Source organism: Mobula hypostoma, chromosome 21, assembly GCF_963921235.1.
Source record: "Mobula hypostoma chromosome 21, sMobHyp1.1, whole genome shotgun sequence".
NCBI classification, from domain to species: Eukaryota; Metazoa; Chordata; class Chondrichthyes; order Myliobatiformes; family Myliobatidae; genus Mobula; species Mobula hypostoma.
The window spans coordinates 20401661-20428093 of NC_086117.1; the positions used below are offsets into that span (position 1 = coordinate 20401661).

At 40.5% G+C, this 26433-nt stretch overlaps 1 protein-coding gene across 4 annotated transcripts in view; it reads left to right on the forward strand.

Annotated features, from left to right (window-relative positions):
- Positions 1 to 26433, forward strand: part of kcnt1b (potassium sodium-activated channel subfamily T member 1b) — a 436729-nt gene that overhangs the window by 30017 nt on the left and 380279 nt on the right. For 3 of the 4 annotated variants that reach the window (XM_063073587.1, XM_063073584.1, XM_063073585.1), the window contains exon 2: positions 17866 to 18030. In XM_063073587.1, coding sequence (XP_062929657.1) covers positions 17936 to 18030 — 95 coding nt within the window. In that variant the 5' untranslated portion in view covers positions 17866 to 17935. Of the gene's footprint in view, positions 1 to 17865; positions 18031 to 21804; positions 21914 to 26433 lie in introns of those variants that run through there. The other variant, XM_063073588.1, reaches the window with a different exon arrangement.

The following is a 26433-nucleotide window of genomic DNA, read 5'->3' on the forward strand; positions in this document are numbered from 1 at the left end:
AAGGAGAAATCAGAAAGAACTGGTTGTAGATGAGATGAAACTGGGTGATGTAAATGGCACAGTAGAAATTTAACTGAAATGTTTTCTTAGGAACTGAAAACATAACTTTATGGCCAAAGACCAGAAAACAACATGGGAAAGAAAGGGAAAAATAACATGGAGCATATTTCTTTTTCCAACCCTGATGATTAATATGAATAGTTTATTATAAAACAGGTAGTTACATTGTGATTTGGAGCAGATTGTTTCCTGAAAGGGAAATGTCCTCTTGTTTAAACAAGGCTGTGCCAGAACAAAAATATGTGCTATTTATCAACCTAGGAAATTGGACTTGAGAGTTACATCACAGGATGGCATTAAAACTGCAAGATTATTAAGATTATTGATTCCCAGATTCACACTTCTTGGCTGGGTGAGGCGGAAGGAAATGATATCGTCACAACAAAACAATAGAAGAGAATTACTTTTCAGCACAGTTGCGTATCCATGTCAATGTACAATCATAATTATTGTTTCAAATAAGAATACTGAATATATGTAAATGGCTATATAAATCTACATTTCTCTCATAGGATTTAGGAATATTAATATTAAACAATCTACTTCTTTCCCCTTGGTGATTACGATTACAGGATTCTTCACATGGAAATTGTAATTCATTTTAATTAAATCCCTCGAAAAGGTCTACAACCTTGTTGTGGTTTGGAGGTTTGTGTGCCTCAATGACCCAGCTGGAGTGTTTTATGCTTTGGCTCTTGGTATGGTCACCCATGCCAAACAGGTCAAAGAGTGGTCCACTGGTCCTCCAGGGTCAGGGGTTCAGCTCAGGGCTAACAACTCTGACTGATCAAACAAAATTGTTACAGAAACAGCAACAAAGAATCCCTTGACATCTGAGTGGCTCAGGACATACAGAGATGGAGGATCTTCATTGCTGCCCTAAACACCAGCTAGTGTAATGGGCAGTAAGTAATTTAATTAGATCAGGTTATCTATAATCAGTCAGAAATTGAAATAGAACATTCATTCTTAATTGGGAGATGTAATCCACATTGAAATGCATAGAAATTGAAGCAGGGAAACTATACATACAGCCAAATAGGTATTTACCAGTCTTTGTGTTCCTTGTGCACATCTCACTATCACCCCATCCAACTTCACTCAAATCTATTTGTATGTCCTTTTAACTCCCCCACAGCCTGTGGTTATATCAGTGGCTTTAAATGTACTCATTCTCTGCTCTCTACCACTCTATATGATAGCACATTCAAACTTTAACAGTTTTCCAGGAAAACAATTTCCATGAATTTCCCAGTAGATTTATTATATTGTGGCTTCCATCATAAGTACTATCGTCTGTACATTGAAGATGTAAAGTTGCTTTGTAATTTTTAATAATAGAAACATGCAGAACACTATGTCCATGCCAACCATCAATTACCCATCTTCACTAATCCCATTTACCAGCCCTTGGTCCATAGCTTTAATGTGTCTTCGCAATTCAAGTGATTCTCTGGATGCTTCTTAATGTTGTAAGAGGACTCTATTTCACCATCCACTTAGGAAGTATGTTCCAGATTCCAACCACCCTTGGGTGAAAAAAATTATTCCCCATCCTGCTTACTCTGAACCTGTCTTTCCTAGTTTTTGTAGCAATCTCCTTTTCCTCATCATCTGACCAGAAGAGCGTTTCAATTTCAGTCTTTTCTGAATGTTGTAACCTTTCTCTTTTAATGAGTATAGTGCCATAAATTGTTCTTACGAATGAGTATTGGGGTAGAATAATTATTCGATTTAAAAACAGTACAAATCACCTTGATATAACAATGCAATCATCATGATTTTGTTTTAATTCTGAACATTTGCAGTGTATTGTCAGTCTCGAGATTCTGATGTACTTTTCTACAATGTTATTTTTCTCTGATGACATTGATTTAAATTTTTTTCTGATGTCACTAGAATGTATTGTTTAATTTATTTAATCATAGGATATGTGTGTCCTTGCATACAATGTGTATCTGTTATTGTTCCAACTAAAATGATTTCTAGGGTTTTTCAGAGGGCAACTGACATTTTAGTTACTAATAAATCAGATGATGTGAAGACAGGGGATGTTCTTCTTCAGGGAGCAGTAATGATTTCGGGGATATTGTCAAAGATACCAGTTCTCCCATTTCCAGATTTACTTAATTAACTGAAATAAAATATCATAGTTGCACAATGGGATTTAAAATACCCTTTCCAAACCTCTGGATTACAAAGTAACCAACATGCTGGTCTGCATATAAGGAGTAATATATAAACTAAAAAAATGTAAATACTGTTAACCTGCAATAAAAATTGAAATTACTGGAGATGCTTGCAGAATAATCATCAGCAAAAAGAAAGAACATCAAACTATTGGTTCTGATATGAGTCATCAAAAGAAAGTGTTAACACAATGTATTAATTCTCTTTCAATCAATATTCATCTGCCAATTCTATACCGCCAATTATTTGTTGCAAAGCTGTGGCTGGGAGTCTGATTATGGAAGACATAGCAGGGGGAAGCCAAGGAAAGAAAACATATCTAGGCTAGAAGAACCACTGGTCTACCTCCTTACTAATCTAGAATTGTGATCAATTATATATATTTTTTCATTAAAACACTTGTCCAAATCTATCCTGATCAGATCGGTTTCAATTTTTTTTGCTCTCCTTTACTGCACATTTGAAAAGGCTGTAACCTTTAAATTATGTAGAATCTTATCTCCCCTTCTGCAGTCCTCTGCCAACTGAATAGTTGTGTATCCTTCCACAAATTATTGACTGGAGAAGCCCCCAAGTCTTATCTTCTATAATGAGAAGTAAATCCCTTTGTGTTTTGTTTTTGTTATCGTATACAGTATCTTACCTGGAACTTTTCTTTTAATGTAGCTACTTCATTCTTGAAGTTAAAGTTCCTGCAATTCAAACAATGTTCCAGATATTACTTGCTCAGTGTTTTGGCCTGTGGTAGGACATCTAGACTCAAGCTGTTTTTTTTTATATAGAGATGAGTATTCAACTGTTATTTGATAGTTTGCTATCTCTATGATGTAACAAGACTTGCTTATATACCTGATTATCCTGTTGATGTTTCCATTAATCCCACAATTCCCTATTTATTTTGCTACTCAAGATTTCTAATTTACTGTATTACACTCCTTGTCTGATATCCTGCAGAAATGTCCACTAGTTACATGCTGGAAAGCCCATGTCATTGTTTTTGTTTGTGGTCACTGATCACTGCTAACTGTCTACGTCTTTTGTTTTTGAATGTTCTGAGCCAGAGATTCCTATGAGTCATTGGGGATGTTATATAATTTTTATTTAGAGATACAGTGCGGAAAAGGGCCTTCTGACCCAATGAGCCATACGCCCAGTAACTCACATCTAATCACAGACCGATTTACAATGACCAATTAACCTACTAACTACTACGTCTTTGGAATGTGTGAAGAAACTGGTGCACCCTGAGGAAACCCACACATTTCAAGAAGGATTTGAGCACATTTTTGAATCTTATCCTCTCTCCACCTTGTAATCCTTTCCCATGAAAGAGCTTAGAGTAGAATTTAAGACTCTGGTGTCAGAATTAAAATGATTTGAGTTCACCTGCCCTGTGTGGAAATCTGAGTGTGACTGGGGCTTTAATGCTGGCGATGGCTTAGGAGAGGAACTGATGTTTGTTCACTTAACCATTCATTGAACTTGAAGGATTTCATGGGGACATCACTACTGCTATTCTTCCACTGCCTTGAGAATCTTGGAGCAGGTTGTTCAAGCACCTCAGAATCATAAAGGAAAGCAGGGATCCAACTGGAGGGGAAAACCCAAAGAGGAATGCAGTCTTTGCAGACTGAGTTTTGTCATAAAGAATAAGCTAGTTTAGAGTCTCAGCAGCTTCACCCAAAGAATTAATGAACCCCCTATGATTCTTCTGCTCCTGCTGTCATGGAACCAATGTACTAGAATATATGCCCCAACCCTAGAGGCTTTGGATGAGGCCAGAAAGGATCTCTGGCTTTGAAACATGTAGATGAAGAATCTACAATAGATAATCTTGAGGACAAATAGGTATTTCTATTGTATCCATTCTGTCATCCCCGGCCATAGACCTAGTCTAGCAGAAATGTTCTTCACAGCTCAGCCAGCTTGGTCATTAGTGGTGCTACTGACAGATGTTGAAGATCAGTACAATGGACAGTATCATTCAGGAAACACTGCTAACTATAATTTCTCTTCCAGGTATATACCATTTTGACTTGGAAATATATAATAGTTTCTTCATTGTCAGTGCTTAAGCACTGAAACTCTAACCAAAGACACTGTGAGAGTGTTTTCATGTTCAAGGAAGTGGCTCATCATTACCTTTCCAAGGTTTGTTAGGGATCATGTTAGTTCTTAAACATAGGGAAAGGTATTAGATTTACAACAGCAATAATTGTATTGGAGGCAGAAGGTACTGAGAAAACTTTGGGTTCTTGGGCTATGCTGATACACAATTTATTTCCGGTTAGTTTTCTCTCTTTCATTGTAAAAATGTGCAGTATTCTGCAGAGGCAATTAATTCAAAGAAATTGAAAACAGCAAACTATTCAGCTGATTTCTTCTGTGAATAGAGGCACTTATTGGATGTTTTCCCTCAGGATACTGTTTACTTAAGTGATTCATTGGGTGTGATCTGTCCAAAAAGATACTAATTAATAATTTAACTACAAAAGCACACTGAAAATAAGAGCAATATTTGATTACAAATGAGAGGAAATCTGCAGATGCTGGAAATCGGAGCAACACACACAAAATGCTGGAGGAACTCAGCAGGCCAGGCAGCATCTAGGAAAAGAGTACAGTCGCCCCTTTGGGCCAAAACCCTTTGGCAGGACTGGTCAATATTTGATGCAGATCAGAAATCTTTGTTTTTGAAACAAGGAAATTATTTCACCCTTCTGGTATTTTGATGCCCTCTCATTAGCACGATGCATTACAGTACCAGCAACTCAGGTTCAATTCCCCCCACTGCCTGTAAGGAATTTGTATGATCACCCCATGACCACGTGGGTTTCTTCTGGGTGCTCCGGCTTCCTTCCAAATTCCAATAATGTACCAGTTGGTAGGTTAATTGGTCATTGTAAGTTATCCTGTGATTAGGGTAGTGTTAAATTGAGGGTTTGCTGTGTGGTATGGCTTGAAGGGCTGGAAGGGTCTGTTCTGTGCTCTATCTCAATAAATAAATAAAATAAATACATCTATAAGTTCATCTCACTGTTCTTCCCTTATTACTAATATCTGCAAGGCACTGTGTGAAACAGTGCCATTGTCTCTGCCTCTTGTGAGTTGAAATCATGCTTTGTTTTTGTCACCCATTAATACTCATTAATTTATTATATTCTTGTAACATTCATAAATAAAAGGGTTGATAACTATTAAGATAGTATAGGGATGCAGAAAGATAGGAATTGCATATAGATAGTGTTGAGTGTTGCTATTTCAATTTCATATAAATTATTTTATTGCAACTTTCTTATGAATTGTTAGATTATAACTACTTCAGTCGTGCAAAAATCTAAGTCTCTTCACGTCTAATGTAGAAATTGTGCTACACAATCTACAACAACAGAAGGTTTTTAATTAACGTGATGTAGAAAGGGGGAGATAAAGCTGCAAAGTCTAATTAAGTTTTATGTCAAAAAGATGTTCTCTTTCAACACTGACAGATGTACTAAGGGAAAGTTTTGTTATACAGTATCTGAGAGAGATGATGGCAAAGGATTATGATGATAGTGAGACTGGGAAGGATAGCAGAGGTTCAAAGGGAGCTTAAACACTGATTGAGCTGAATGGTCTGTTTCTGCACTGTACCTTTTCTCTTCTAATGTTTTTGTGCTGTATTTTTTTTGAAAAATACTTGTTGAGTACTTCCCTCCAGGAAGCTAAACAAATTTGCAGGTTTTACTGTTTGTCTCAGATGGCCAGCAGTGTATATATTTTATCAATTCAGTTGCGACACAGTTCACAGCCCTTCTGTATCTGACTATTGTGTTTGTGTTTTGGATCATTTCTTTCTGCGTGGTTCTCAAACAAATACTATGAAGACACCCATTACTGTTGGCTTAATAGTGTGGAAAAATCTGACCTTTGTTTCTTTCACCCTAGTTGTTTTAGCTTTAACTTAAATTAGACTCTCAGACATGAAGTAGTTTATTGTTTTAATGGAAAAGGAAGTGTAAGGCATGGAGGAAAGTTGATATAATAGTTGATAAGTTTAGAAGCCAGACTTTTTCTTTGCTTTGTGTAATTCATATTGGTGAATTCCCAGGCATTTTCGTGTTAAAAATTCTGTATTTTGTGTTTTTATTGGTGAAAGTTTTGAAAATGAAAAAAATACAAATGAGAAAAATTACAAATACAAAATGAAAAAGAGAAGAATACAACTTATAATGGGCACTTCGGGCCGGTGCATTTCGGGCTCTGAAGTTCTTAGACCATCTGAGTTGGTTAATTATTGTTTAATGAGAGCTGTTAATCATTTTTTGTGCTTTAATCTTGAGTGATTCACTCTTTATAATGCAGTCTCCTGGTGCTTTCTGTTTAAACTTGTTAAGATTTTGATGGGCTCGGGGATTCCGTGATACAAGTATAATTTAAGCAGATGCCCGATCATCACTAATTGCGGGGTCATAGTTTTGAGAATGTTACATCTCGTGGTGTCACTCAGTTGAACCACTGATGTTCTGTTGGAATCCTTATGAATAAACTCTGGTTACCGACTCTACATTGGAGTCTGTCTTTGATCCGCATTTGGGTTCGGATATGGCCGGCACACATTGTGACAACAATGTTGCCAAATTTTGGTGTAGTTCTGAATTTACACAAATATATAAATATATTGTTGTGTTAAATTAAAATACTTTAGTTTTGATACAATATTTATATCATTAATTTGTATTTCCCAGAATCCATGTTTTGAATCTTGAATCAGAATTATTTATCTCACTTTTCTGCATAATTTGAAAGGTTTAAGTGATTGCATTCATTCACAGTTATTTAAAGCAAATTGAGACTGATTCTTTTTCTATTATCCTGTTTCCTATTAAAGAGTCTTATTTTCTTTATAAACTACTTCTGTACAAGTTTAACTTGCCTATTTAATATCCTCAAACTGTCACTTCAGTGCCATATAATCTGTCAAAGATTCCATCTTTTGTGACATGATTATGTTGATACCTATTTCCTTTCTGTAATTTGCTTAGCCCTACTCAGCTTCATTTAACAGATAAGAATAACCATCCAGACAGTCAGTGAGAGATTTATTGAAAATCCGTTCAGGTTTTGGATTGTTAACATCATTGGCAAGGCTAGCATTTGTTGTCTATTCCTAATCACTCTTGGGAAGATATTCATGGACAGCCGACTTGAACCATTGCAATTCTTTGATAAGGATTTCCTCAGAATATTGTTGGATTGAGAGAGCCAGGATTTAGACCCAATGACTATGAAGGAATGGTTATACACACCCAGTGCTCACTCCATTAGGTACCTCCTGTACATTCATGGTTTTCTACTGCCCAACCACTTCAAGGTTCGACATGTTGTGCAATCAGAGATGTTCTTCTGCAGACCACTTTGGTAACATGTGGTTATTTGAGTTACTGTCACTTTCCTGTTAGCTTGAACCAGTCTGGTCATTCCCCTCTGACCTTTCTGACAAACAAGGCATTTTCACCCACAGAACTGTCATTCACTGAATGTGTTTTTAAAAAAATTTTTGCACCATTCTTGGAACTGTTTTATTTCAATCTTTGATTTGTCATTAATTCATCATCTCCTTGGATCTCATGAGTTAGGAGGCGCTGAAAGCTGCAGAAGGAAGTCTCATATGAAGTGTTGGTTAACCTGCTTCAGCAAGATCCAGCTTGAAGTGTGGTACCGTACAAAAGCAAGGTCAATTTGTTACAAAATTGGCTTGATGTTAGGAGGCAGAAGACAATAGTAGAGTGTTGCTTTTCAGACGGAGAGACCTGTAACTAGTGGTTTGCCGTAGGATTGATGCCAGGTTCTTTATTGTTCGTCATGCAAATTACTGATTTGAAATGGATTGTAGGTAGCATGATTAGTAAACAGGCAGATCACACCAAAAATAGTGGTATATTAGTCACTGAAGAAGGTTATCTAAGGATATAACAGGGTCTTGATCAATTGGAAAAGTTGGCGAGAATGGCTGATGGGATTTAACACTGACAGTGTGTTGATAACATCACACTTCAAGTATTGTGTACAATTTAGGTCACCATGTTATAGGAAGGATGAGATTAAGCTGGAGGGGATACAAAAGATATTTCAGGAATATGACATGGACTGGAGGGCTTGAGCTACCAGGAAAGATTAGATGGATTGTGTCTGTTTTCCTGGACCAAAGAATGCTGAGGGGTGAAAGCAACATTCACAACATGCTGGAGGAACTCAGCAGGTCGGGCAGCATCCAAGGAAACAATCAGTCAATGTTTCAGGCCAGAACCCTTCATCAGGACTGAAGAAGGAAGGGGCAGAGGCCCTATAAACAAGGTGGGGGGAGGGTGGGAAGGAGAAGGCTGGAAGGTTCCAGGTGAAAAACCAGTAAGGGGAAAGATAAAGGGGTGGGGGAGCGGAAGCAGGGAGGGGATAGGCAGGAAAGGTGAAGAAGGAATAGGGGAAAGCACAGTGGGTAGTAGAAGGAGGTGGAACCATAACGGAGGTAGTAGGCAGCTGGGGGAGGGAGCAGAGTGAAACTGGGATGGGGGAGGGGCAGAATGAAACTGGGATAGGGGAAGGGAGGGGGAGGGAATTACCGGAAGTTGGAGAATTCAATGTTCATATCAAGGGGCTGGAGACTACCCAGACGGTATATGAGGTGTTGCTCCTCCAACCTGAGTTTAGCCTCATCCTGGCAGTAGAGGAGGCCATGTATAGACATAGCCGAATGGGAATGGGAAGCACAGTTGAAGTGGGTGGCAACCGGGAGATCCTGCCTGTTGTGGCAGGCGGAGCGGAGGTGCTCGACGAAGCGGTCCCCCAATCTGCGTCGGGTTTCACTGATGTAGAGGAGGCCGCACCGGGAGCACCGGATGCAATAGATGACCCCAACAGACTTACAAGTGAAGTGTTGCCTCACCTGGAAGGACTGTTTGGGGCCCTGAATGGTGGCAGGAGAGAAGGTATAGGGACAGACGTAGCACTTACACTTACAGGGATAAGTGCCAGGTGGGAGATCAGTGGGAAGGAACGTGTGGACCAGGGAGTGGCAGAGGGAATGATCCCTGTGGAAAGCGGTGAGGGGTGGAGAGGGAAAGATGTACTTAGTGGTGGGGTCCTGTTGAAGGTGGCGGAAGTTGCGGAGGATAATGTGCTGGATCCGGAGGCTGGTGGGGTGGTAGGTGAGGGCAAGGGGAAATCTGTCCCTGTTGTGGTGGCGGGAGGATGGAGTGAGGGCCGAAGTGCGGGAAATGGAGGAGATGCGGGTGAGGGCATCATTGATGACAGCAGAAGGGAAACCATGATCCTTAAAGAAAGAGGACATTTGAGGTGTCCTAAAACGGAAAGCCTCATCCTGGGAGCAGATGAGGTGGAGATGGAGGAACTGGGAATAGGGAATGGCATTTTTGCATGTGGCAGGGTGGGAAGAAGTATAGTCGAGGTAGTTATGAGAGTCAATGGGCTTATAGAAGATGTCAGTGGACAGTCTGTCTCCAGAGATGGAGACCGAGAGATTGAGAAAGGGAGGGAAGTGTCCGAGATAGACCAAGTGAATTTGAGGGCCGGGTGGAAGTTTGAAGTAAAGTTGATGAAATTGACGAGCTCAGCATGGGTGCAGGAAGCAGCACCAATGTAGTTGTCAATGTAGCGAAGGCTGAGGGGTGACCTTTTAGATACATATAACATCATGAGGAACACAGAGAAGGTAGATCTACAATCTTTTTCCACAGGTAAGGGAATCTAAAACTAGTGGGCATAGGTTTAGGGTGAGATGGGAAAGATATAAAGTGGACCTGAGGGGTAACCTTTTCCACTGAGGGAAGTGGGTATGTGGAACAAGCTGCCAGAGGAGGTGATAAAGGTAAGTTCAACTACAACATTTAAAAGACATTTGCAAAGATACATCAATAGGAATGTTTAAGAGGGATTTGGGTGAAATGCTGTAAAAACTTGATAAGCTTAGATACCTAGTTGGTATGGATGAATCTGGTCAAAGGGCATGTTTAATGATGTGTAACTATGAATCTACACTCAGTCGCCACTTTGTTGGGCATAGGAGTGGAACCTGGTGTGGTCTTCTACTGCTGTAGCCCATCTACTTCAAGGTTCAATGTGTTGTGTGTTCAGAGATACACTTCTGCTCACCACTGTTGTAATGCATGGTTATTTGAGTTAGTTTTACCTTCCTGTCAGCTTGAACCAGTCTGGCCATTCTCCTATAACCTCTCTCATTAATAAAGCATTTTCATCAGCAGTTTCTGAGATACTCAGATGACGCCATCTGGCACCAATAATCATTCCATAGTCAAAGTCACTTAGATCATATTCTTCCCCATTCTGATAATTGGTCTGAACAACACCTGAACCTCTTGACCATATCTGTATGTTTTTAAGCATTGAGCTGCTGCCACATGATTGGCTGATTAGATATTTGTATGAATGAACAGGTGTACAGGTGTGCCTAATGAAATGGCCACCGAGTGTATTTCCAGGATGGTGTGTGACCTGAAGGTGGTGGTGTTCCCATGCAATTGCTGGCTTTGTACTTAGAAGTAGAGATCAGAAATCCGGAAAGTGTTTTCAAATTAGCCATAGTGAGTCCGTGCTGAAAAGAGGGAATATGTGCAGTGATGCATTGGGTCCTACTCAAACATGTAGTTTTGTCCTGAATGGCGTTTCTTGAGTATTTCTTCAGATGCTTGAAATACAGAGTAATACATGTGGAATGCTGGAGAAACACTGGTCAGGCAGCATCTCAGGAGAGGAATAAACAGTCATTGATTTGCGCTGAGACCCTTCATCAGGACTCAACGTGAGTGTTGTTGGATCTGTGGAAAGCACATCATCGTATGTTTAATTTATTATTTGTAGATAGTCAAAAGATTCTAGGGACACTGTCGAGTACCTAGCCTCTGAGCTGCTTTTAATATGGCTAGTCCAGTTGAATTTCTGGTCAATGGTGACTTCCAGATGTGGAAAGTAACGATCTTGATAATATTATTGAACAATATTCTTTGAGACAAACCAAACTGATGAACCAAAGCAATGGATGTGCTAGTAGATGGAGGATGTGGTAGTAGATCTCTCAGAGTTACAGCACAAGTTGATAGGATCATTAAGAGGGCCTTCAGTAGTTGGGGGAGATTGAGTTCAAGAGTGCGAGTTAAAGTTGCAGCTCTACAAAACTCTGGTTAGACCACACTTGGAGTATTGCATTCAGTTCTGGTCACCTGATTCTAGGAAGGATGTGGAAGTTTAAGAGAGGGTGCAGAGGAGATTTTCCAGAGTGCTACTTGGAATAGAGAGCATGTCTCATGAGGATAGGTTGAGTGAGTTAGGGTTTTTCTCTTTGGCGTGAAGGAGGATGCAAGGTGACCTAGCAGAGGTGTACAAAATGAGGCATAGACAGAGTGGACAGCCAGAGACTTTTCCCAGGGCAGAAATGGTTAATACAAGGGGGAATAACTTTAAGATGTTTGGAGGAAAATATAAGGGGATATCAGAGTTCAGTTTTTTTACTGAGCAATAGGTGCATGGAATGCTGGCAGAGGCAGATACATTAGGGACATTTAAGAGATTCTTAGATAGACACATGAATGAAAGACAAGTGGAGGGAAGGGTTAGGTTGATGTCAGAGTAGGTTAAAAGTTTGGCACAAGGTTGTGGGCTGAGGGGCCTGTACTATTCTATGTTCTAATATCATGAGGTGTATAAACCCTCTCTTGTTGAAGATAGTTTGGTGGCAAGAATGTCATTTGCCACTTAACAGCTCATATCTGAATTTGTCAAGCTCCTACAGTTTGCAGACATCAACAACAACTTCATTTCTGATGCATCAATCAAATCTTTGATCAGCTGCCAATGGAAATGAATATTCTCACACATCAGTGGACACTTCTGCTTCTGATGTCATGAAGGGCAGCACAGAGTGCAGTGGTTAGGACAATGCTTTACAGCACAGATAAACTGGGCTCAAGTCCTGGTGCAGCCTGTAAGGAGTTTGTATGTTTTCCCTGTGACCAGGTGGGTTTCCTCCGACAGTCCAAAGGTGTACTGGTTTTTAGGTTAATTCGTCATTATAAATTGACTCATGAAGTTAAATCAGGAGATTGCGGTTCAAAGGGCTGGAAGGGACTACTCTGTGCTGTATCTGAATAAATAAATAACTTATGAAGGAGAGTTCTTGAGGAAGTAGCAGAAAATGGCTGGGTGTAGCATACTGACCATAGATACTTCTTCAATTATGTTCTGGGGCTGAAGTGATTGATTACAGTCATCGTTCTTTGTGCAAGTTATTACTTTAATCACAGGTTAAACCCGCCTTGAAATGCATTGACATCTACTTTTCTGTTTTGTTTTGGTACCACGTGGTGATATGCTGCCTTGATGTCAGGTCTGGAATTCAACTCAATGGCCCTGGCAAAATACAAGCTGGGCATTGGGGACAGGTGCTTAGAGAGTCGGTGCTGCTTAATTGTTCAGTGAATGACTCCTATAATAACACTATTGATGATTGAGAGTTGGACTGTAATTAGCTGGATTTAATTTGTTCTACTTCGTGTGAACTGAATATACCTAGGCAATTTTCTACATTACAGTATATTAACTGTATGTGAACAATTTGGCTGGAGGTGCAGTTAGTTCTTGAGTGCATTAATTACTTCAAATCTCCCCTCTAAACCGTTCCCTTTGAGGTATACATAAATTAAGGGAAATTGTCTCCTGCTCTCCTGACTTTGTGCATTATTACATTTAGTGACCAGGTTGATTGATACACCTAACCAGAAGCATCAGCAATTGGGGGGAGGTGGCATCCATAAAGTTGGATCAGGAATGCATAATGACACAGATGTTAAAGGTATAGGCTATTTAGTCTCTTGACCCTGTATGGCTATTCAGTAACATCAAGGTGATCCTTCACCTTTAAGCAATACAATGTCCTTTCTCGCTGCAATTGAGTTAAGGTTGTCTTTTATGTGGAAGCCGTACAATGGACGTTGGCAGGTTATTTTTTTCCAAGGTCAGGTTCATCTTGATGCAGAGATTGTGGATTTAGAATGTGCTAAGATTGTAACTACAGAGTATTTTTGTAGATGGCACAATATTTAGGCTTAGAATGAATGCTTAGGCTTGCGGATGGGATATTTTGCCCTCGATGGCATCAAGTTCCCTGAGCATTGTTGGAGGTGTATTCATCCAGGAGAGTGAATGTCTTCCATCACATACACAAGAAAGTCTGCAGATGCTGGAAATCCAAAGCAACACATACGAAATTCTGGATGAACTCAGCAGGTCAGGCAGCATCTATGGAAGTGAATAAACGGTGGGGGGGGGGTTATAGGCAGGTGAGAAATACTTCTTCTCACCTGACTACTACTCCCCCTGATCCCCTCTTCCTTCCCTTTCTCCTATGGTCCACTTTTCTCTCCTATCAGGTTCTTTCTTCTCCAGCACTTGATCTTTCCCACCCACCTGCTTCACCTATCACCTTCCAGCTAACATCTTTCCCCTTTCTCGACCTTTTTATTCTGGCATCTTCCCCCTTCCTTCTCAGTTAAATTGTCTATCTCAGTCAATCCCCTCCATCCCCCAAATTCCCTCTCCTTCCCACCTGTCTCTCTCTATCCCCCACATGTCAGTCTCGAAACGTTGACTGTTTATTCATTTCCATTGATGCTGCCTGACCTTCTGAGTTCCTCCAGCAACATGTATGTGTTGCTTTGGTCTTCCATCACACTCCTGGCTGTCTTGCAGGTGGAGGGAATACTTTAGGTGTGTCACTATAGGCTACTGAGTCCCTGCTTTGCTCTTGGAGTTCTTATCTTCCCATTTTAACTTGCCACTAAGTGAATTATCATGTTCTTTTTTCAAAAATAATCTTGGAACTATGCACAGCAATGCCCAATTATTCTGCTACTGCGTCACTGCATCAATGCTAGGAGCAGGAAAAAAAAACCCCCTTGTAACATATCCTAATATTACGCTGCATCTTTGTTACATTTAATTCTTTATTTACTCATGGCACATAGCTGTTGTTAATGAAAACCAAATTTATTGTGCATTCCTAATTGGCCCTGAACTGAGGTAATTATTGGATCATTTCAGTTAAGGTCTGCCACATTAGTGGATTGGTAGCCTGGATACATAGATAAACTTGACACATTTCCTCTGTATTTTGCAATGTTCTTTCCTAACCCTAAGACGTGTTCCCAAACATTAAAATCACAGAGAAATCTCTTCTAGCGCTCAATATTTAATGTCCCAGACAAACCATTCAGGCAGGGGAGTAATAAGTTTGATCACCAATTGTTTGCAATAGTGATCTCTGAACACTGGAGGGGAATATTGGTCCACAACTTCATCTCCTCTATCTGGACCATGGATGAGAATGAATTCAGCCTGGCTGCAATGCCCCATTTAAAGTAGCTAAGATGCTGTTCAATTTCATGCAGGAGTGACAGTTTTTTGGAGTGAGTTGCTGCCACCCACTGTGAGCACCTGCTGCCTTTAGAAAAGGGGTATATCACACTCGTATTTGTACTCCCGCTGCAAGCAGCTAACACAATAGACTAATGATTAAACTGTTATTTTCCTGTCTGAACAGCCCAACCTCAATACTTGGCGAGAATTCTGAGCACTGAAGAGATTTTACAGAACTTGATTTGGTAGTGAAATTTATGTTGTGTTATAACTAATAGACATTAGCTATTAGTTCAAATCTATCAATAAGATTTAATGACGAAACTCATGAATGCTGGGGCGTTCAAATGAAAGAAGGCAGTTTAATTTTCTTCACTATTGTGTGGATACTGAAAGCCATTTGCTGAAAATACTAAGATGTAAAATCACGAAAAATAATAAATCAGTCAAATCTGATTGATAAAAAACTTGGAGCTGGCAATTATATTTAAAAAATAAACAGTAAGTTTTTTCACTGGAATGCAGTGTCTGAGAAGATGTTAAGGCATATTCAATCATAAATTTCAAAATGGATTTGGTTAATTATTTGTAAAGAATAAAACTGTGGGTCAATGGTGAAAGAACAATTTGGATAGCTCTTTCAATGACCTAGCCTAAGAACACTGGAATAAATCTCCTCTTTCTGCGTAATGATTCTGAACTAATGTATAGCAAAGAGAGAGAAAAAAAACAAGTCACTCCAAGAAGGATATGAATGATATTTCCCAGTGGCGAGAATGAATGACCCACTTTCAAATAACCCATTCCTGTTTAAATCTACATTAAAGCATAGTCAATATATATTGTAAGATTGGTCAATTTTTTTTTCTAATCTTATGCCACTTCAACATTTGAATTGCCTCTTGCTTCTGTCACTTAAGTAAAAACAAATCAAAGAACTCTTATGAAAGTCATTCAGCCCTAAGCAAAAAACCATTTTTCTTACCTTGTGAAACTCCTACTGTTTGGGTAATATAGCTCTGCGCTAAAATACTTCAATCAGTAATAATTTCCGGTTACAAATAATGTGACTTTTATTGGAATAGATGAGTTTTTATTGCTCATGGTATTATTATTGGACAATTTAGATACCTGCAGGGTAAAAAGTTGTAAGCTTCAATTGTTTTATAAAAACACATTTCAAAATGTTGTGACTTGTGCCTGCAAATAGAAACATCCTCCAGGCCATTACGTAGACAGAATGAGTGAAGGCAACACTAATTGGGACACAGCTTGAGTACTGCCTTCAGTTCTGGTCACAACATTATGGGATAAATTGTGTTAGAAAAGTTCTATAAGAGCTACAGAGATGAAGTTTAAACTTTGATAATAAACTTACTTTGAATTTCGAAGATTATCTATGAAGGAAGACTGGCCGAACTGAGATGTGGAAGGGACACTGAGGTGTATGAGAACCCTCAGCCAGAATGACTTGAGCAAGGGAGCATATATTTAAAGTTAATGATCATAGGATTGAAGAAGAGAGTGTGGCATTTACACCCTGGAAAGTTGGTAAAAAACCCTGGAAAGCAGCCTGGATGGGCAGTTGTAGAGGAAGAGATCCAATCAATCAGAAACACCATCTTATGCCAGTTTATGTGTCTTCCATTCCCTCTCTTGCTTTCTCTCCATATCACAGTTTCATCCATCAATCTAACTCACCCAAGTGACTCATCTACTACTCTGCAATCACTTTGATCTTCATCTCTCCACCCTTTCCCATCATAACAATCATAACCATTCCTGCTCATACTTTCCAATTGTCACCCTCACTTCTTCCCACTCATCATTTGTCGATATCAACCCTCCTTCACTTACCCACTATCCTCACTCTTCATTCTTCTCCATAACCCTGCTCCCTTCCATTTGCCCTTTATCTACTTCCTGTGGTTCTTTCCCATTCCCCTATTACTACCCTAAAACTCTCTCACACCCTCTTCCTCATCTCCTCTCCATTCCTTGCTCTTCCACCCCACACCATCTTCTCATTCTGTTCCACCCATAGACCACTCCCCATCACAGCCATTGATGCACACACTAATCATCATGCAACTCCCCAATGGCCTCTTTATCATTTGATCCCCTGTGTCACCTTCACTCCTTCTTCCTCTTCACTCCCAGCACCTCTGGCTCACCCTCTGCTAAATCCCCCATGCCTCACATATACCCCTTACATTTCTCACCTCATCCTCCATATGCCAGTCTTCTCTGCATCCCAATGCTTTCTGCCCTGCCCCACTACCCACACTCTACCTCCTCTTCACTCCTTCCAAAGTTACCAACCACCTCTTTACCCCCATACCCCCATTATTCAACCACTCTTTGCTCCTATTTCTTCACTACACGCTCCCCACAAGTCAAAGTTCTCCCACCTTATTACCCCCCCCCCCAACCTCCCCCGCCACCCTGACTTTCAGACTGGCTACAAATTCTCACCTTTCCTCTCCATCCCATCTCTTCTGCTTTCTCACTCACCCAGCCTCTCTCTAACTCTCATGCCACCCTGTCCCTCTCTTCCCAACTAGTCTTGCTCCATTCCAACCCATCTCTCTCACTCAATGCCCTCCATCCCCAATTCCCCCTCTCTTCAACCCCCAGCACGCCTTTCTCCCTAATCCCCATCCCTTTCCTCTTCACTCACACCGTCTCTCTCTCCCTCCCTAACCCAACGCCATCAACTCTCCATCTCCCACTTCGTCTCATTCCTCCACCACCACCACCTCCTCTACCCGTCTCTCTCCATCTTGCATTCCCCCCTTCCCTCCCTCCCTCCCCTTCACCCGCATCCCTCGACTCTACCGCCATCAATCTCCGTCAGTCGCTCGCTGCACCACCACGAGCCGCATTTGGATCACTCCCCTCCCGCACCGCTCGGAGACTCTGCGCCTCCTTTCCCGCTACTCGCGGACAACGTTCCCCACTCCCGCCGGCACCGATGTGCTCCCTCCGGCTGCGGCCACTCTGCACCGCAATGCCCGGGGCAGTGGTGCCGGGGACCGTGCGCGCGGCCGGGGACGGGGCCGCGCGACTGGGCGAGCGCGCTCCGCGGGCGCCTGAGATGGATCCGGCGGTAGCGTCGCGCGCCGTGGTCTGGGAGCTGAGCTCGCGCTGCCCCTCGACGCGTGCTCACCGCTCGCCCTGCTCTCTCCGCAGACCCTCGGCCGTCGGTGGCGGGCAGAGCCGGAGCAGCGACGGGGTCATCTTGGACATCTCCTCCTTGAAGATGAACGAGCTGGAGACCGACGTCCCACCTCTGCCGCCCAGGTACCGGTTCAGGGACTTGCTGCTGGGTGACCAGTCCTTTCAGAACGACGACAGGTAAGGAAGCTGACACCTATGCACAATACATTTCAACTAAAATTATATTCTGCGTTGATGATTGATGAAGATGACTGTGAGACTGGATGGGAGTTCACACCCCTTGTTTTAGTGCCTGTACTGTATGTCTTCTTTCGACGTTGGACTTTTGTTTTTTTTTGAAGTTTTAATTTGTGTGTAGAACTCCAAAGTTTAATATAGAATACTGGAGCCAAATTGGATTGGGAAGGTTATCTTTTTACAGTGCAAAATGTTTATGGAATAATCTGAAGAAAAATGTGGGTGCTGGGAGTGGGACATTGGGAAGTGGGATTTGGAATAGTTAAGGCACCAGAGCTAACTTTTTAAATTCCTGTCCAATTTTGGTTTGGTTTATGCTACATATATAGCAGAAAATAGAAATCATTTATTAGTCTGCTTGTCAAGAAGTTGTTATGATTTGCTGACTGTAGATTGTAATGTTGATTAAATTTGCAATTGCAATCTCTTATTGGTAGTTATGTCCTGCAATAGGCATGTAGTGCTTTTTTACAGTTTTGAAGTCTGTTGAAGACACTTAATATGGTATTATAGATTTTTTTTTAAGATAGCATGTTATTTTTGTGATTTTCACAATGGAAGGAAACTACATTGTTACAGAATGAATTGCTGGATTGTGAATTTAATCTAAATAATGGATATAAATTAAGATTGGCTCAGAATTTTGGATTGAATATATTTAAGAAACTAAGACACTACTGAAATGAGACAATCATTTTAAATCAAATTATTGTAGTTCAGGTATTTTTGGCTCTTACTATATTGCTTGTTGTCACAATCGTATTTAATTTGTAGAGCTTTAAAATATGTTAATGAAACTATGCACAATTTATTAATATATAATTTACATTTTGACACACTGTAGATGGTATACGTAAAATTTTGATTCCACCTATCTTAAATTCAGGAACATTTTCCATATTGTCGTGAGACCCTCTTGACTGATGCAGAGCAAGAGAGCCAAATTAAGTTTATAGGTGTGCATTTTGTGAGTGAAAAATGCGAAAGGTCTTTTTGTATGAAAGCATGTGTAAATCTGGAATATTATCATGCATCAGGACAGTGGATGCGATCAGTTGGTATTTTCTGTAGATCAATAGGTTCATGTTGAACAAATAATTATGAAGCAATGGTAGACAATTGGAGCAACATATAAAATACTTCCTGAGGAATTCAACAGGCCAGGTAGCATCTGTGGAAAGGAATAAGCAGTCAACACTTGGGAAGTGGGGGGGGGGGGAGAAACCAGAATAAGGTGGTGGTGGGAGAAGGAGTACAAGCTGGAAGGTGATAGGTGCAGCCAGGTAAGTGGGGAAGGGGAGGGGAGGGGTTTGAAGTGAGAAGCTGGGAGGTGATAGATGGAAAAGTTAAAGGCTGAAGAAGGAGGAATCTGACAGCAGAGGAGAGTAGACCATGGGAGGAGGGGCACCAGGGGGAAGTGATAGACAGATGCGGAGACGAGTAAGAGGGAAGCCAGAGTGGGGAATGGTAGAAGAGGAAAGGAGGACAGGGAATAATTACTGGAAGTTTGAGATATTTATATTCATGTCATCAGGTTGAAGGCTACCCCAACAGAATGTGAAGTCTTGGTCTTCCAACCTGAGGGTGTCTTCATTATGGCAGTAGATGAGGCCATGGACATGTTGGAATGGGAACAGAGATTGGAATTAAAATTGGTCTGCCACTGGGAAATCCTGCTTCTTGTGGATGGAGCAAAGGTGCTCAACAAAGTCGTCCCCCAATATACGTCAGGTTTCATGAATGTAGAAGAGGCTGCATTGGAGTTTGGTTCAATCATACATGATCTGGCTTAGAATAGATTGAAGGGTGAAATGATGTAATCTCACTGTAATTTATATAACTGGTAAATTATTAAAACCTTTAGAGATACCACACATCTTGAATTGGTAATATAAATACTTTGTACAAAATCTCAACCTTGCATGTATTTGAACACTATCTTCAGTTTGAAGGTGTGTTTTATTGATCTGTACCTTCTGAGCAGATAGCATATTGTAATTATTGTTCACTTTTTGATATTCAGAAACTTTTACCTAGAAAGATAATTATCAAACTTGAACAACCAAATACAGAAACTATTAACATTTCTAAGCTCTAGTATATTTTACTTGAAAACACCATTGATCTGATTAAAAACTACATCATCTGAAATATTTGCATAAAAATAAACCACCTATTGCCAGTTAACGAATGATTACTTCCAGAAAAGGAAACCTCATCATGAATTGAGTATTATTTTAAAACATTCTGATAATAACTGCACATATATATCTCAAGAATGTATTTTAAAATGATATGTGTGAATACTTTGACATCTTTATATAGATATTGTACAAATAATAACTTGTGCTAAGTGCAGCTCTGTAGGTTTCACTGATTGTACAAAATCAACTATTTTCCATTATATTGAAAACATATTTAATCTTCTTTACAAAGTTGGACATTCCACTTTGCCTCACTTAACCAAGCATTCATTACCCTCCACTGGAATTCAGGTGCGAGTGTGCAGACTGAGGGATTGATCATTAAGTAAGCCAGTGAACTCAATAGAATGCTGCAACTTTACTATGCCTTGTGTAGCCCTTTCATGGAGAGCAAATGTTTGTGTATTTATTATGAAGAATTTATGTAGCTTTTATGTTGCCTATACATGAATCACAAAAGGTTGGTTTGCAGGTGCAGCAGGCTATCAAGAAGGCAAATGGAATGTTGGCCTTCATTGCTAGAGGGATTGAATTTAAGAGCAGGTTGTGCTGCAACTGTACAGGTTATTCGTGAGACCGTACCTGGAGAACTGTGTGCTGTTCTGGTCTCCTTACTTGAGGAAGGATGCACTGGCTTTGGAGGCGGTACAGATGAGGTTTGCCGGGTTGATTCCAGAGATGAGGGGGTTAGATTATGAGGAGAGATTGAGTTGCCTGGGACTGCACTTAGTGGAATTCAGAAGAATGAGAGATCTTATAGAAACATATAAAATTATGAAACGGATAGATAAGATAGAGGCAGGAAAGTTGGTTCCACTGGTAGGAACTAGGGAATATAGCCTCAAGATTCGGGAGAGTAGACTTAGGATGGAGATGAGGAGGAACTGTTGTTCCCAGAAAGTGGTGAATCTGTGGCATTCTCTGCCCAATGAATCAGTGGAGGCTACCTCAGTGAGTATATTTAAGACAAGGTTGGATAGATTTTTGCATAGTAGAGGAATTAAGTGTTATGGGGAAGAGACAGGTGGGTGGAGATGAGTCCATGGCCAGATCAGCCATGATCTTATTGAAAGGCATCTCGACGAGCCAGATGGCCTTCTCCTGCTCTTATTTCTTACGTTCTTTATGTTTTAATTATACGTGTGTGGCAGACAGGCAAGTAAACAGACCATAGTTTCTTACTCAAAACTGTAGAACTATGGAGCAAATAAGTATAGCTTTCTTGCAGAAAACCTGCACCCAAGTGCTGAGTGAAGGCTTGCATTAATTTGCAGTGGTAATTTTAATTATGAAATTGTTTTTGCAAACAGTGGAACGTAATTGGAATAATTATTTGAAGTCTCATTGGTAGATTGTGTATGTTTTTTATTTTGCTGTGGTATTAGAATACATCAAGGTCACATGCAGCCTAATGGAACTGTATCACAAATTGGTTGGATAATCTGCACCTGCATTTACCCACATGATTTTTTGATCTCTGGTCACAAGGAGGATGTATACAAACACAGTTTCTTCTCTCTGTAGAGGAAAAATATAACAGGCTAGTTGGCTCCCATTTAGTTATTCAAATGATTTACTTGCAAATAGGAGACAACTGTCAACTCTCATAATATGGAAGGGTAAGAAAAATAATATATTGTATCAGAGGAATGTATATTTCCACAAAAAATTATCATAATAAATGTCACTTAGTTATTTTTGCAGATTGTTACAGCATGTATGATTTAGTTTACCATAATTCATAATACAAATTTATATAAATGGATTGATGTAAAGCTGGAGACATTGCGGCTATGTTTTAATGTTTTAAATCTATATTTAGTTATATTTTGCAATTGTAATCTTTCTGAACTTGTAACAAAAATGAGCAAACTTTTTTGATGCTGTCTGTTTTCCTGTATTTAGATAGATCTGTAACTAAGATGTTCTAAATGTTTCTGATGTGTCCACTGATTCATATTAATTCAGAATTCCATGCAGGCCATGATTCAATGCTGTGCACCTTCATAGATTCTGCAGAGAACAAAGGTGAATGACAAATATAGAAGGAAATGTGCAATTTGTGTTGTGGCAGTTCTGGGTGGATTGCATACTTGATGGATTTAATGAATACTGAATATTAGTTTGTTAACACTTTTTCCCAAATTCATTTATGTGGCACCAAGATGTTGAGAGAAATTCTGTCCTGCTGATGTACAGGAACCAGAAGTGAGACTGGCTGATTGTTGCACTATTGGGTCCACTAGGTCAGATATAATATTACATTACATAAGCATTTTCTATTTTGATCTCTGCTGCAAGTCTATGAATTCTCAAGTCTCTGTTTATATTTGTCAAGAATACCTAAATTACAGTAGATTTGGTCTGGATATCAAGAGATAAAGGAAATTATTTTTTAATATATCTTGAAGGGAAATAGGAACTTTACTCTCAATATGTCTAATTCATCCATTTACCATGAAATTATTTAATTTACTTGCCCTGTTTATGGATGATTGGCATGGTCTTGCGAGCAATTTTGGGTCCTTTATCTAAGTTAAGATGTGCTGGGTCTGGTGAGAATCCAGACAGTGTTCACAGGAATAATGTAGGGAATGAAAGCCTTAACATATGAGGAGAGTTTGATGGCTCTACTTGGGTTTCCACACTGGGGTCCATGGACTGCTAGCTTAATGGTATGGTCCATGACATAAAATAAGTTTGGGAACCCCTGCTTTAGCCTGTACTTGATGGAGTTTAGAAGGATGAAGGAAGATCCGATTGAAACCTACTGAATACCAAAGAGCATGGACAGAGTGAACATGTGAGGATGTTTCTGTTACAAGGTGAGTATACGATCTGAGGGCACAACCTCACAATAAAGGCATGTCTCTTCAGAACTGAGATGAGCAGGAATTTATTCAGCTAGAGGTTATTCATCTACAAATCCTGTGGAATTTGTAGCCACAGAGGGCTGTGGAGGTCATCATTGGGTGTATTTAAGGCAGATAGTAATATGTTCTTGTTTAATAGGAATTTTAATAGTTACACAGAGAAGCTGGAGAATGGTGTTGAGAGAAAGAGAAATAAGCCATGATTGAATGGTGTGGCAGAATTGATGGGCCACATGGTCTAATTCTGCTCCCATATTTTGCAATAGTCTTGTTAGAGCAATGCCATGGCATAGAATGTTGCATGTAATGAGAAGAAAATAGGAATAGAATACGTCAAGTAACATAATCGATAACTTGTATTGATATGGTCCTTTCAATATTCCAGGGAGGGTATTACCAATGGTATGAAGTGACATTAAAACCAATAATTTAATCATTTTAGTGGAGGGACAGATAGCAATGTACAGACATTTGAGAAGGGAGTTCAGGAGTTTCATACCAAAGTAGATGAAGTGTAAGTCACCAACAGTGGAGCAAAGGAAATGAAGGAACTTCAACAATTGGAGCTTCATGAAGAGTTTGAAAGATGGAGAAGATTATGGGAGTGTTGAGTGAGATAAGGTTTGTCCATCGTCATCGATGAAGACCTGGACACCATTAAGTGCTTTTTACAAGGTCGAGTTGCTAGCTTGACACTCAACCCGGCACGGATAGAAAGTGTGCCTGGAAGCGGCCGGACTGAATTTGAACTTGGGAACCTTCGCTCCGGAGTCTGGCGCTGATGTCACTGCGCCACCAGCCGGCTTTTGGTGTCGAGACAAGCGCTTGATTTGGATTTAGGTGAGGGAGAGTTGCACAGCATCAGCCTTACTCTCTCTTCCCAATTCCCATCTGTATCCAGTGGCAAGACAAGAGTTGAGACGACTGGAGATGGGACTAGTGCAGTGGATGACCAGGACATCTTCTGTGTCTTGTCGTGCTCTACATGTTCCACGACGCTTGCAGAGACCGCCTTCTTGACCATTGGACCTTCCATTGGTCTCGTCTGCTCAATCTGCCGGAGTCTGTCTTCACATGCTGGGATAGACATCGCCCTATCTCACCGAGGGTTTGAGATCTGTCGGCAACCCTCACCTGGTTTAGCTGGCTTGTGGAAGCCGTTGCCCGGGGTGTGGCTGCTGTCGCATGCAAACAGCTACAAGGAGCCACAGGTGAGAGCTGAGTGCCAGGTGGGGACCAAAGATGGACTAACCGCCTTGAAAAGATCGCGACATGTTCCCCTACCAGAGGTGCTACCCCTCCCTGACACCCCATACACCCCAGTTGAGTGAGATGGAAGAGGTTTGAATACGTGTGAGGGTATTTTAAATGACATATTGTGGTTTAATCACCACGGAGAATCAATGCAAAGACAATCCGAGTGCAAGAATTCTAGTTATCCAAACACATGAGTTTTCTCCTATATAATCGGTATGTTATAGAACTCCTCAACAAGATTTGTGTCTGTATAAGGCACAGAGGAAAATTACTTACCAAATATGACGATGAACAACAAAAATAACTTAGTTAGATTATGAGAACACTCAGTCCTCTTTTATTGTCAGTTAGAAATGCATACATGCATTAAGAAATGATACATTGATATCACAGAAAACAGGACAAACCAAAGACTAACACTGACAGAACCACATAATTATAACATATGGTTACAGCAGTGCAAAGCAATAGCATAATTTGATGAAGAACAAACCATGGGCACGGTAAAAAAAAAAGTCCCAAAGTCCCCGATAGCAGGCGGCAAAAGGGAGAAACTCCCTGCCATAAACCTCCAGGCACCGTCAATTTGCCGATGCCTTGGAAGCAGCCGACCACAGCCGACACTGAGTCCATCCATCCGAAAACTTTGAGCCTCCGACCAGCCCCTCCGATACAGCCTCCCGAGCGCCATCCTCTGCCGAGCGCCTTCGACCTAGCCCCGGCTGCTGAAACAAGCAAAGCCGAGGATTCGGGGCCTTCTGCTCTGGAGATTCCGGTTACCACACAGTAGCAGCGGCAGCGGAGTGGGCATTTCAGTTTTCCAGATCTTCCTCCATACTCTCACGTCCGTCTCCATCAAATCAGAATTGTGCACTTTAGTTCACTGACTAAAAGCAAAGTCAAAATGAAGCGACTGCAAAGTAGTGAAGTAACTCTGAAGGAATTAATAAAAGTAAGTTGAAATGTAGGGAATCAATAAGGGAACTTAGCCATGGATCTATAAACAGCTGAGCTTAATATCAGTGTTGGGAAAGTTACTGGAGGAGATTCCGAGAGACAGGATCTGCCTGCATTTGGAAAGGCAACAACTGATTAAAGATAGCCAATATGGCTTTGTGTGTGTGAAGTAGTGTCTTTAGAAATTGACTGAGATTTTTGAAGAGGTGACCAAGAAGCTTGATGAGGCAGGATGGTGGACGTTATTTACATTGAGACATGATGATAGATACTGGAATCTGCAACAACAAACAATCTGCTGGAGAAACTCAGTGGTTCAAGTACATCTGTGGGATAAAAGGAATTGTTGACAAGGTTCCATATGGTAGGCTGGTCTGGAAGGTAAGATTACATGGGATCCAGGCTGAGCTAAGCCAATTGGATACAACATTGACATGATGAAAGCAGTCAGAAAATCGTAGTGGAGATTTGCTTTTTTTTTTAAGATTGGAGGTCTGTGACCAGTGCTGGGTCCACTGTTGTTGGCTATCTACATTAACAAATTGAGTGAGATCATTTTTGTCATAGTTGGTAAATTTGAGAATGACATCAAAATTGGTAGTATACTGAGAAGTGAAGAATGGTGTCTGTGTCTTCAACAGGATCTAGAACAACTGGGAAAGTGAGCCAAACAATGGCAGCTGGAAATTAACTAAGACAAATGGATCTTGTTAAGTTAAACTAGGCCAATTTGTACATAATAAATGGCAGGGCCCTATGGAATGCAGTAGAGCAGAAAGACCTAAAGGTTATGTTTATAGTTCCCTGAACATGGTGATACAGATAGAAAAGATGATGTAAAGAATGCTTGACAAGCTTTCCTTCATTGGTCAAGGTAATGAGTACAAGAGCTGGGACATTATGTTACATCTCTACAAGGTGCTGATGAGATCACACTTTCTGGTTGCCTTGCCAGATACGTCAAGTAGAAAGGATGTATTAGCCTCATAGAAATGGTGCAGAAAAGAATCAAAAGGATGTTAGCAAGATTGAAGAGCCTGAATTACAAGGAG